At 35.6% G+C, this 14201-nt stretch overlaps 1 protein-coding gene across 5 annotated transcripts in view; it reads left to right on the plus strand.

Annotated features, from left to right (window-relative positions):
* LOC134528204 (CLIP-associating protein 1-B) overlaps nt 1-14201 on the plus strand; it is a 412343-nt gene that overhangs the window by 331866 nt on the left and 66276 nt on the right. For all 5 annotated transcript variants that reach the window (XM_063361604.1, XM_063361603.1, XM_063361605.1 and 2 more), the window contains 4 exons: nt 1996-2156; nt 2916-3152; nt 4987-5240; nt 7876-8063. In XM_063361604.1, coding sequence (XP_063217674.1) covers nt 1996-2156; nt 2916-3152; nt 4987-5240; nt 7876-8063 — 840 coding nt within the window. The remainder of the gene's footprint in view (nt 1-1995; nt 2157-2915; nt 3153-4986; nt 5241-7875; nt 8064-14201) is intronic.

Here is a 14201-nt window from a genome sequence, read left to right on the forward strand (position 1 = left end):
TGTTTGTTAACAAAATCATATTTTTTAACTTTTGGGGTTGTTGGTTAAAATTATATCTGAGAACACCTATACTTAGGACAAAGAATGTAAATCAAAGTCTGAGAAAAGTTTTGCAATAATAAACAATAAATTGCTTACAATCAAATATGATATTGAGAAATTAATGAAAGTATAATTTTTTTACAATCAATTGTGTTCTGATTAAAAAGAAACAAAATGTGTGCAGATAAAAATAAAGATAAATGCTCAATTTAGCTTAAAATAGGGCCGCAACGCCATACCTCACTAGGCTTAACTTATACCTACCTCATGATGCAGGAATTTTTGGCTGTTTACAGAAAAAAAAGTGACTATGTGCATACTAATGAAACTGTTATATTTCAACACACAGAATTATTCTGAATGAAATAATATTTTATAGGTCAACTGTATAGTTGGCGCAGGATATCTGAAAACCTAGTGACGGTTGAATAATGTATTCTCCAACAAGTACAACAAATACTGGCCCAGGCTAATATTTTCATCATAACAGCTATAAATTTTAAAGCATTTAAAAAAAGATATATTTTTTAATTAAAAAGTAACACCTTGCTTTTATTCAAAGGTGGTTTCATAATTTGTCAAACCTACGGACATACTACAACGCCTTTAAGCACAGATTAATGTAAAAATGAGTAAGAGAGTTTCACGGTTTATGAGAAAACATTAAACGAGTTAAGTTGGGAATGCCGCATTTAAATGGAACAGTTTTAATTCCTGCCTTCCCAACAGCACATAGTTTCTCTTTAATCTTAGCATTTTGCTTGGAAAGAGCACTGTAAAGTATATGCTCTAGTTGCTTTCTAAGCTGTTTTTATGCAGATTTGCAGCACCTTAAACCTTTCCATGTACTGACTATTTCAGTCATTTAGATGTGGTGGTGAATGAGAAGCAAATTGGGCACCATGTCAAACCAAATTTGTGGTTGCACTACTGTAGTCTGAAGACAGTCATCCCGTTGTGGTTCTCTGGTGACATCTGGCCTTGGTCTTGTGCGAGGAGTGTAAAGTGATAGCCCCTCCACCTACCTGGCATTGACCTTGAATACTTCCGCACAGTAGGTATTCCTTTCGCCGCATTGTGCCGTGTGCCGTGGTAGTACCTCACAGACAACTGAACTTGAGCTGGAGGAGCCATGTCTATTTTAGTGTTCAGAAAACATTGGCATTTCTGGGTTTAATGATCATTAAATACACTATGTGGCATGTGATGAAGTAAAAGTATAAATTATGTATTCTTTTAATAATAAGTATTTACAAAAAATAAATTTAAAATCTAAAAACAATTACCATTAAAATATATGTATAGTATATATAGATTACAAAATTAAAATAATATTTCACAATATTCTGCTCATATATTGCAGAATATTGCAAAATATTTCTATCCTTTGTAATCTATATATATTTTAATGGTAATTGTTTTTAGAATTTAAATTTAAATTTATATATATATATATATATATGAGCAGAATATTGCGAAATATTATTTATACTTTTGTTATATATGTATATATATATATATATATATATAAATAAATGGTAATTGTTTTTAGAATTTAAATTTTTTATTTTTTGTAAATACTTATTATTAAAAGAATAATTTATTTACTTTTACTTCATCACATGCCACATAGTGTATTTAATGATCATTAATATATATATAAATACAAAGGCTGGTAATAAACAGTAGTATGTATGATAATGTTTCTTCATTAAAAGATTTTTTATGCAAGTCATACTAGATGATTTCATGGCCAGTTGGCCATTACTGATGGATTTTGGCTGTAAGCTTTGGCCCATGTATATTATTTCTTTGTACTCCATACCAGGTAAATGTGGTGATTGCTGTGTCAGCTAAAAACTTTATTGTGAAAGAAATATTTACATTTATAACTATGCATACAAAAATTTTGATAAAAGTTTATAAATAGTTTTTGATTTTTTTCCCCGTCAGGTGGCCAAGCGGGGGCTATGGACGAAGAAACTTTCACGCGTTCGTTTGAAGACGTGCCAACGGTCCAGTTGTTTTCTTCCCGTGACCTGGATGATTCCCTTAATCAGATACGCGAGATAATATCTGATCCCAACAAAGACTGGAACAAACGAGTGGATGCTGTGAGTATATTATTTGCTTGGAAGTGTACAGTTTTTTATGATTCATAATGGTACTCGGATGACCCTCGGATTACCATCAGTGAATCAAACCTGCGCAGTGGTGGTCCTATGGGGTGATGAGGGCGATCATCCCCACCATAACCCCCATAACTAATAATAACTAAAGCTATAAAAAAAAACATAAGAGGCTTTACTTTTTCAAATTTGTGACCATTCAAACCCTGTGGTCATCCACTTTCCCACTCATCCCCCAAATCACTTCCTCCCAAAATTTTAACCTTAGTCCACGTCTGGATCTGTTTCTCTGAAAATGTTCTTTAAACTAGTATTAATGGGCCACAGATATTTAATGTTTTTAATAAAAAAATCTCTTTATCATGATACAATTTAAACTAAGTCAACATGTGTCTGCAAAATGAAAATCTAGTGTGTTGTGTTGAGGGAGTTGCTGCTGTGTAAGACTCTGAACTCAAACTGCAGAGGACCTGGGTTTTGAATCCAAGGCCCTGCCCTGCTGGATTTTGTTTTCAATGATTTCCCAAATCCACTCCAATAAGATGCTGGGGGATAGTTCTTTGCCGTAGCCCCTGGCTGATTCCTTATCCTGTATCCCTGTTCCGTTTCTCATTGTGAGTGCCCGTCTGCGATGTCTTTGCTGTTGACGAGACGTCAACCCGAAATAAAAAAATTAAATTGTATGATTAACAATGTTCTTAACAATGTACTTCTTAATAGTGGATTTTTTTTCTCTTTCTCCAGCTAAAGAAGTTGCGCTCGCTCCTGATTGCTGGCGCCGCCAACTTTGAAGAGTTGTTCGCCCATATTCGGTTGCTTGAAATCCCATTCCAAGCTGTGATCAAAGACTTGCGGTCCCAAGTTGTGCGCGAAGCATGCCTTACAATCGCCTTCCTCTCAGAAAAACTTAGGCATAAGTTAGACAAATTTGCTGAAGCTGTTCTCCCGAACCTCATTAATCTCATCCAGAATTCGGCCAAGGTAAGTTTCATAGCAGTAGCAGCTTTTTTTTTTTCTTGTTTCGTTGTTTCATCCTATTTTATTTCATAATTGTTACTGTGGACAGCTTGATTTTTTTTAATATAAAAACATACCCAACACAAATATAAAAGCATTCATATGATAGTCATTAAAATATTAGGGATGCTAATTTTTACTGTCGGCGAGTACATCTGCTTTAGAAAATTCTTTACTGAATTCTCATAAGAATTTCAGTCATATTAATTATTATCTTAGATTACCAAAACAATCTGTCTGCAAGCTGTATGTCGCCTGCATCTTGACCTTGATGATTGTGAAGCGATGCAAAATCATGTCAATACACATGTTACTTGCTTCACTTGCAACACCCTCATCACTGCGAGTGAATATTATCCACATTCTCTTATGAGGCCCTACCTCAGGTGCTACCCTCTTAGACGTATGGAATGTAGCAACTAGTGTTCTATTAGAATAATCAACATTCATTAGTTATGTATTATGCATTGCCTATGTTGCTGTGTATTCAAAATGACCAAAAATATCCAAGTTCATTGCAGAGAAGCTGCATGTATTTTTTGGTAGCCTTTTATTTTCTGGCTTCTGGAGAGGTATTGAGGGGTTTTCCGAAAAAACCAGTTAAGTTAATTTTTTGGTCAAAAATGAGTTATTGCACGCATAATGTACAAATACAACAGGATCCAATCCGTGCAGACTTATCTGAATGAGATACAGCAGTTTGCCAATGAACCCTATTATGTGTTTGAAGCAAGAATCGGACTAATTCAAACTTTTGTTTCTCAAAAAAGTACAAATCTGGGCTTCGGTGGTTCTTGCAGCAATCCTTCAATTATAAGTCCCTTAACAGCCAGAAGGGCCAACATCACACTTTTTTAAAAATTGAGGTTTTGTTATGGCAGTAATCATGGCCGTTCGTAGTATGTCCTGGCATATCACAGAAAATTGTATATTTATATTTTCTAAATAGGATTTTTTTAAATGTTTTAATTTGATCCTGAACAATTTGACATTTGTGATGTTGGCCCTTCTGGCTGTTAAGGGACTATATGTGAAATTCATCCACAATAGGTGACGTGAATTTTTTCTTGAAATAAATGGTGAGAAGTTCTTTTGTAGTTGTATTGTAATGAAACACTCTGTGGTGGATTCAGATTATTATGAACAAAAGTTTTTCTTTCTCTCCAGGGAAAGTTAATTTCATCCTGTCTAAGTAAGTTGCAATTAGAAATGAACGGAGGGGGGGGGGGGGGGGGGGGGGATGTTTCAAAATCTCTTGGGCTCACCACTGACGAAAAGCGATGCTTTGTTAATTATTTATTTATTTATTTATTTATTTATTTATTTATAATTGTAACATGCCAACTAACAGGACAAAGCCTTTAATGGTAGGCACACAATTGGACACAAATACACTCACAATAATAAACATAAATGAAAAACACAAAACAATACAATATAAAAACAAAACACACATAACAAAGACAATAAAACAAAATTCAAATGTTACAATTTAGACAACACAGAACCAAAACACACATGATCATTAAGAACTAAGGAGAATAATTAGTCTTTGTCAAATTTATTAAAGTTGGTTATCAGCCTAAAGATAAGATCATTATTTCTGTTAACTGTACATAAAGTGGAAGTTAAACGACTATTAAAAGGAGGTACTTACTCTTAAACCGGTGTTGCCAAGTATATATTTGCAATTCAATTTGTTAGTATAACAGTTTTTTATATGAAAATCGAGTTAAGTAATTCTCTTCGTCAATGACAAAATGAAGGTGCGAGCTGGGGAACGACGCGCGTGTCCCAGGTGATGGCGTCGGCGGGGCTGGTGACGGTGCGCTTCCTGATCCGCTACACCCACTCGCACCGCATGATACCCATCATCACCCAGAACCTGAGCTCCAAGTCGAAGGACATCCGGCGCGCTGTGTGCGAGTTCCTGGAGCAGCTTCTGAGCTCGTGGTCGACCCACAGCCTGGAGCGGCACTGCGCCCTGCTGCAGGAGGCCATCAAGAAGGGCATCGCGGACGCCGACCTCGAGGCCCGCCTCTCCGCCCGCAAGTGAGTGCGACGGCGTGCACCGCTGGAATGCACCGACGCAACCATGAAACACAGTCCCGCTCAACTCGAGCTTGAAATCGGCGATGGTGTACAAATCGGATACATTTTGAAGTTGATTCTTTTGGGACGATAGGTGTATGGTCAGGGGTGCAACAACAGGGGGGGGGGGGGGGCAAGGGTATTTTGCCCCCGCCCCCCCCCCCCTCTCTGACACCTTGAAGTGGGGGCAAACAGGGGGCAAAGAAAGTGCTGTGTAATCAATTTTTAGCTAATAAAACTGCTTAAATAGCACCATTTTCCACCTTGAAATACAAATTTTCCCGCGTGAGGACCCCCCCGCTTCAATAAGGGGGATAGATGATTCTTTATCAAAAGGTATATTGCCTCCCCCCCCCCCCCCCTTGGAAATTTTGTTGTTGCGCCCCTGTGTATGGTACAATTAAATCTCTCACGATTTGTTCAAAGAAGGTTTTGTACCAGCTCAAGAACGATTCATTCTTAATTTCCTACTTGCGCATTGGCATCCTTAAAATCGCATAATCTCTGCAATGGTACACAACCTCTTAAAAGTAAGAAGGCTTCAAAGTTTAGAACAACTTTGATTTTCATTCAGGACGTTTTGATGAAGAAGAAAAAAGATTAAATATAAGTTGTTTTGCAAAACAATATATGTATTGTCAAAATGACCGTATTTTTTTTTAGCAATTGCTGCGCAAGCCTTGCCGTACACCGTACATGTACTTTATTACTGTATGTCCCCACAATTACTTTTCTGGTTGGCAACAGTGATACAAGACCTGTCAACTACAAAGGTGTTGATGTTTTATAAGCATCTATTAGAATTCAAATATTTTAGATTCAATTTTAATTACTTGAAATCCAATTCGATATTTTAAATAAAATAATTTTTTAATTATTAATTGCCAGTAGATACTGCAAGTGGGGCTGAGTTAAATAAAATTAAATGAAAAATTTTTAAATTGTATAAAACCAAATAAGATTTGTTAAGAAATTCCAATAGGTTATCTGCGACAAGGTTCATGCATGCTTTTTATACGTAGCAAATAATCTGTGATTATGATTTATATATTTCTCTTTTTCATTTTATTGTATTTTGTGTAAATTTGACTTGGACTCCTGTACAGTATGAAAAACATGGTTCGTTGTTTGTTTGGATTTGATTCAAATTAAAAAAAAAAAAAAAAAAAAACAGGATTCGCAGAAGCCTAGCGTAATGAATTTTTTTTCCCCTAAAATATTTCGTTTTTGATTACTAAATATTTTATGGTATTGAAGAATAATTCGAAGATTTGACAAGCCCATTCCTTATCTATACTATTTTCTGTAAATATGGCGGATGTTGTAGTGAGCCAGTGGGTTTTTGTGTGCTTCTCCAGTTTGCCCTGACCTATTTATTTTGTCAATGCTCCACTGTCATCTCATCGCCCCTTATAGTGCGGCCAGGCAGGGTGTACAAGCTCTACAAAGGGGCTCTAAGGAGCGACACTGGGCGCTCATCACAGGCACCTTCATCCTTACACGCTAGAAACTGAACTGCAGTGCAGTCCCATTTCTTAGCGTTGGTAACACATCTCTGTGATACTTTAAGTGATGACACTAACTGTGTGGTGGCTTGTTGCATTTACCTTTACTACTTGTCAAATTTTTCATACTTCAAAAGTCTGTGAAAACCCCAGTTTTAGGTTTCTTTTTTCTTTTTCAGTCCATAATAATGGTCAAAAAAGAAAATCATTAAAGGAAAATTGTTGAGACCAGTATAATAGCGCTTAATGCTATTCTCAAGGGGGTTAAGATCTGTTGTCTTGGATTTTTTCATCTTTATGCTATAATTCTAATTTTTAACTATTCATCACAATTTTTGGCATGCCAAGGCATTAATAATACCTCCCAGACTTATATATGTATATATATATATATATATATATATATATCTCTTTACAATCATAATTTTACTAGCAAGGCTCTAGTCTGGAAGCACAGTGAGTAAATAACTGACAATTTCACTGTGATGATAATCAAACCAGTTCACAAAATGTTTACTTCAAGTAGCCAAAGCTAAGTAGACCCAAAAAAATTAAGCTTTGGGAGCCTAATTGCATGCAGTATCAAAATATTTTGAAATTACAACGTGGCAAGGCCTAATATTTTCTTAATGTCACCTTTAATAAGTCTTGAGAATTTTGTGATTGACTTGTAAAGACGTGGAGCTCAGGGTGTCCACAGTTAGTACTTTCGTACTAGATCTGGTACTTTTATAAGTTCTTTAGTGCTCCAGTAGATTTACGCTCAGATCTAGTACTTTTTTCTTTAATATAATAATATTACAGTATATCCAATATGTTTTATTATTAAGCGTCATTATTTTTACAAACTATGGAATGTATATGTGTGTTTGGTGTGATATTTAAGTTAGAGCATTGCAATGTCGTAATAACTTCCTAAAGTGTTAAAAACCATGACAAATTATAATTTAGTACTTTCTTTTTTTTTTTTTTAATCTAGTACATTTTTCTCGCCCAAATTGGTACGAAATATATATATATATTTTTTCCTTGCGGACACACTGCGTGGAGCTCTGCGCGTCGTAACTTGTGCCGATGCCTCGGCTGCGCAGGGCCTACTGGAGCTTCCGCAGCCACTTCCCCGACCAGGCGGAGGCGCTGCTCAACTCCCTGGACGTGTCCTACAAGCGGGCGCTGAACGGAGACCTCGCCATGTCCAACTCCAGCAGCAGCAACTCCCTGCACCAGCAGGGGCGCCACGGGACCACTCCCCGGCCCCGCTTCACCGGCAGCGCCACCGGTGAGTGGCGCCGACTCCGTGGTACCTACAGTCAGGAAAACTATACTATTTAAAGGACCTTTCTAGTCGCATTTGTGTTCGCGAGGCAGGACACTGGTGCTCCTAGTACTGTACTGTCTCTGAACTGGCGCGCAGTCTTCTCGTCATGCATAGGCCAACTGTGAGATACGAGCGACAACCGTAACATTATGTGCTGGGGAGATTCATCCTTGAAAATTATTCTGAAAACACACATTTAAATCGTTTCCACTCTCCTAAAAATACAGTTTAGAAACTCATCATCCGCCCTGGGCACATTCTAAAAAATGCTTTTCGTAAGCAGACACCACCTCGGATGTCTTGAGAAATTTCAAATCTTCGAGGTTTCTTTCTGAAGCTCTGCGAAGTGTTATTGTTACATGCACTGTTAATTTAAGGCAGTGTTGGTTATGAAATTTTTTATAATTTTTGTTATATATTACTATCTTAGTTAATCATGATAGTGCTCTTGCATGTTATATTGCGACTAATATTATCTCAACAGATATAATTAATATGAAAAAATTTCACACATGTGTTTGTAATAATCATTTCTTGGTGTTGCTTTTTACAGCTCAAAAAATAAATTTTAATTCAGTATCTGGTGGAAAAAATTTTGAGACCCAACAACAAATTTGAGACTGCTATTGAAATAAATTTTCAGAAAAATCTCTTAATTAATAGAAATTTAAAAAAAATGTGAAATGACCAACTGTGCATGAAATGTGGAAATGTGTGGAAAATTTAGTCCTGATGCTCTGTGGAAACCATAACAATCCCTTGGTCAATCTAAGGCTCTGCCTTACCCACCTAATTTTTTTTCTTCCGTGTTTAATATTCTTTTGTGAAGCAATATTTCAAGAGCATGACCACAGAAGTTAAGTTATGTGCATTACCCAGCTTGAGAAAGACAGAAAATGGTCTTGAAAAATGGTTGTGATTGAATTAGGTGAGCAAAAGTTTTGTTTATGAATACTGGCTGGACTTGTTACAACGAGCAGATAATATGTGGACAGAATCTTGCAATCTTGCCACAAAAATAAAAATTATTATGTGTGTATATTAAAATACTTGTAGAAATTGACATAAAAATGGTATTACTAGTGATGGGTCAGTTCCCAATTTTCTCAAATCTGAATCTCGAATTTGAATCCCAAATGGAACATCAAATATACCCAAATATATCCAAATCTAGGTGTCAAGGGTCAAAAAAAATAATTGACAAGAAATTAAAAATATTAAATATGATAAATGATTGCTTTACAAACTAAGTTTCCAGAATCCATACTTTTTGTGATATTATTTATATAATTACGTGTTAAAAGTTCAATATCTTGGGGACTAGTAACAGGATAGGTATGAAGGAAAAAAGTTGACCTAGTAAATTTCAGAGGTTATCAGTGTTGAATTTTTTAATTTACTTTATTTCCTCTAGTATTTTTCTTCAGGTTTTTTTTTCCTCAAATACATAATAATCCTTTGAATATTAAAGATTTGGTGGTGTTGGAGGATTTGAGTGGTCCTCCCCTAATTATTAACTAGTGTGGCAGGTGAGGCCTAACCTAGGTCATCCTGGATTTTCAAACATAATAAGCCAAAACTTTCAGTGTTCCATATTACTTGTTATGGCTTGCAGGATGTGTTGTGTAGCCTAGCACACTTGGTGAAGACAAGTGCAACCATTACACCTTCAGTCAGCTGTTTCTCTTGGCGGTTACAGGCTGAGGTCTGTTTAGAGAGACATATTAGTTGTAAGAATATATGAAGAATATGTTGAGGATATGTTGTGAACAAATTTGGATAAATATTTGAAAATATAAATATTACCAGAAACATTTGAAAATCCAACATGCATGTGTGTTTTCAGTAATGACCAGGCCACCCTGGTTCTGGAAGTCTTGCTGTGAGCAGTCTTTAACTGGGGGCTGTGATGTTTTAACTTTCAGAAAACAAGTATTTTCTCGAAATTGTGTGTGTTCTGGGATGATTGTAATGTTTGCATTTCCCAAACTTGTTCCATTGAAGTGTTTATGCAGCAAAGTTGTCTGATTTAATTTTTTACTTATTTGTATGCCATGTTTCATAATATTTTCTTAATATGTATTTATTAATAATATCATTAATATTTTATGATTTAAGTTTTTTATTTAAAATTCTTCAAAAAATGTAACATAGTTTTATGTAGTTTTAGTGTTCATAGAAAATAGAAGAGGGTTTTGAAAATTACTGGGCATATATTTAATGTATGGTAGGGATTTCCAAAACAAGAAATGTATTGTTAAGAAACATTCGTTCAGAAACACAACCCTGAAAGGTTACGTTCGCAATAGACACCTGCGAGTACTCGAAATTCGAGTTTCGAGTCGAGTTTTTTAGTAATACTCGAACTCGAGCTCGTGGCTTTTCAACAACTCGAAATTCGAGCGAGCTTTTCTTGCACTGTACCTAGAGAAAAAAAAAGACTCATTATATCGGAATAAAAGTCTTACAACACTATTATCCTTTACTTTATAATGTAACATGATATACCGTATACATTAACACCTCATTTTTACGTACCCGGGATTTACGAATTTCCGTGATTAATTTTTTTTTATGTCTGTAATTTTCTGCATAGCATTAATGTATCACTTTCCCGCTTTATGCGGAAGCATTTCCCTCATTTTACGGTAACAGAGCTGCATTTAATAACGTACAATCAGAAATGTTTCAACGAAACAAAAGTTTAAAGTGAATAGTGTGATGTTTATTTATTACAATGCTTCATTTGGCATTGTAAACAACCTAGTCTTTTATTTTCCTTAGCCACGTGTCACGGTAAACAATACAGCCATGAACCAAAACGTGTGTGACTTGAATGCGAAAATTAAGTTCAGTTTAATATAGCTCCCCTTAAAACGTTAATGTAACTTGCATGAAATGCGTTGCAAATGTTGTTTTTACATAAAATAGTCAAATAAGTTCTAAAGCAACATAACCAAGTTCCCGTAAAAGTGTGCCGTCTTCGTGCATGTTCCGAGATGCTCGGTTTACATCAATAGAAAATTTTGGAAAGGCAGTTGGCGGCTGTGAATTTGCAAATATTGAAAAGGAAACGTTTGTAAATTTTTAGGCAAAGCAGCATCCTAAACATTTTAATTTTATTTTTTAATTATTGATACTCTGAAAATACTATTTGATAAACATGTTTATTATTTTATCTTGTGATGCTTAACTCAGTATAGGCCAAGCAAAGTCAGATACGTTTCTGTTGACAAGTTCGATACATCGATATATCGACCATGTGACTAGGAGTAACAAACTTCAATGTACCAACTTGTACGGATTTATTCAACATTTTCTTTCTAACTATTTATTCGTTTTGTTTGTAAAAACCATAATAATGTACTACAATAGCAAACCTAATAATAATTATTGACGTTGTGATAGTTGTTTCCAATGATTACAATTAAAAAACATTACATTTTGGTCAATTTTGTTTGGAATATCTCCATTACTACCTGATCAATCAATATATATTTATTTATTTTTCAGCAGTTGAAAACTGATCACTACTGGGATTTGTGTGTAATTAAATGCAATTAGGCGTGGATATTTTTGCGAGCAGAATCATAAAGTAGTTTTCAAAAATTAGGTTTTATGTTGTGAAAGTAATACGTTTTGAGTGTTGAGATGGATGCCACATCATCTCATTCTTCGCAGTTTTCAGGAAAGTCAGTAATTTGGAACTTTTACAACAAGCATGGCAGTTGTGATGCAGTGTGCAAAACATGTTTCAAATCTCTGAAGACTCCAACTGGTTCCACTACAAGTTTGATTCGTCATTTAGAGAAGCATTCTAATGAACTTAACCTCTACAAGAAACTAAAGGAAGAACATTTAACAAGAACACCTTCACAGAAACGATAAATAAATGACAATTTCAAGCAAACGACCCTTGGTGAAGCATTCCAGAAGCCAGCAAAGTTACCTCGGGATCATGCCCGAGCAAAAGAAATCACAATGTGTATAGGAAAAATGATGGCAACAGATTTCCAGCCCTACACAATAGTTGAAGATTACGGTTTCAAACAACTCTGTGAAACCATGGAGCCGCGGTACAACCTGCCATCAGCAACTACATTTTCAAGGTCTGTAATCCCAGCATTGTTTGATGAGCAGTCAAAGATCATTAAAGATGAATTGGTGACTGACATTGAAGGGAGCATATTTTCTTTGACCTTCACAACTGATATGTGGACCTCTCGGAGTGGAGAAGGATATATATCCCTGACTTCTCACTACATAACAAACAACTTTCAGCTCAAAAAACATGTGTTAAGCATTTCACATTTTCCGGGCAATCATACTGGAGAGGCCATTAGTTCAAAACTGACAGAACTTCTTCACACGTGGGGCCTTGCTGAGGTGTCTGTCCCTATATATGTTGTCTCTGATAATGCAAGAAACATAGTGAATGCTGTTTCACTTTCTGGGTATGAACACATACAGTGTTTTGCTCATTTGCTTCAACTTGCCATCAGTGATGCAAAGAAAGGTCTCGGTATCATTGATTTGCTTGCTTCTGCCAGAAATATAGTGACATATTACAGTCATAGCAATGTGGCTAGGGAAAGGCTGCACTCCAAACAAAAACAAGGAGGTTTTCCAGTTCATGAACTGATTCAGATGGTCGACACCAGATGGAACAGTGAATATCTGATGCTTTCAAGGTTGCTAGAACAAAAGCAACCTGTCATGGCTGATTTGGTAGAAAATGGTAGGGATGGACTGTCGGCCAAGGATTGGAAGATGGCAGAAGGTATGGTGCAAGTGCTTCAGCCAATCTATGAAGCCACTAAAGAAATGTGTGTAGACAGACTTCCAACATTACCCATGGTGATTCCAGTTTTGATTGGAATCGATAGTGTTTTAAAGAAACACATTGATGCAAGTGGAGCTGGTTCAGCTGTGTTGTTTGCAAAACAACTGAAGCAGTGTGTTTAGTCGAGATTCCCGGAATACAAAAAGAATAAAGTGTATAGGACCGCCATGATGCTTGATCCTAGATTCAAGGCCATTCTTCTTGACAAGTATGAAAAAGACTTAGGAATGCATGAAATAAGTAAAGAAGCCCTAGAAATGAAAAGTTGTAATATGCAGCCCTCACAAAGTGTTACTAATGAAAGTAAATCAAGTGTACCTACAAGCAGCAGTGATAGTAGCAATATCTGGTCTGTTTTTGAAGAAATGAAAGGACAGCAATCTACAACACCTGGTGAGTTATTTCTATTAATTTTTTTTTTTTTTCAGTTTTTTTTTCTAAACTGAACTAATTTTGTGATTTTTTTTTTTGTAGAAGTGCAGAGCATTGAGAGAGATCTTCAGATAAGGACTTTTTTCAGGGAGGGCACTATTCCCCGCTCAGAAAATCCATTGGCATGGTGGTGCCAAAATGAATCAAAATTCCATTTACTTGCACCAGTGGCAAAAAAGTACTTGGGGATTCCTGCTACACAAGTAGCAAGCGAGAGACTGTTTTCTTCTGCAGGAAATACAGTTACTTCAAAGAGAGAGAATCTCTTGCCACAACATGTGGAACAACTAATTTTTTTTTGCATGAGAGACTTTTACCTAACCAAAGTTGTTAAAATAATTTTGTAAAAATCTTCCCTCGTTTTAAATTGTAATAAACTGATTGAAAAATTTTTCTTGTGTAAAAACTCTATTGTAACCACAGTTTGTTTGTAAGTTATTTATAATTAAATGCAGTTTCACAAATTCACTAGGTAAATTTCTGTAACATACTGTAAACCCTGTTAATATAATTCTCAAGGTTACCAAGAAATTTAGAGTTAGACTCATTAACAGGAAATTTTTTATTAAAAGTGTAAATTTCTAAAATTGTATTTGTTTACAGTGCCAGTTCTAATTTTTTTACCATTATGCAGAAAATATTCTTAATTAGGAATTTTTTTTAATAGAGTTTTACTGTTACAAAAAAAAATATATATATATATATATATTTTATGTACACTGATTTTGAATTAATATGTGAAAAATGCTACTCACTCGACTCGACTCGGACTTGTGAGTTTTTGCCTAGAACTCGACTCAAACTCGACTCGACTTATAAAAACC

Source organism: Bacillus rossius, chromosome 1 (assembly GCF_032445375.1).
Source record: "Bacillus rossius redtenbacheri isolate Brsri chromosome 1, Brsri_v3, whole genome shotgun sequence".
Classification (NCBI taxonomy): Eukaryota; Metazoa; Arthropoda; class Insecta; order Phasmatodea; family Bacillidae; genus Bacillus; species Bacillus rossius.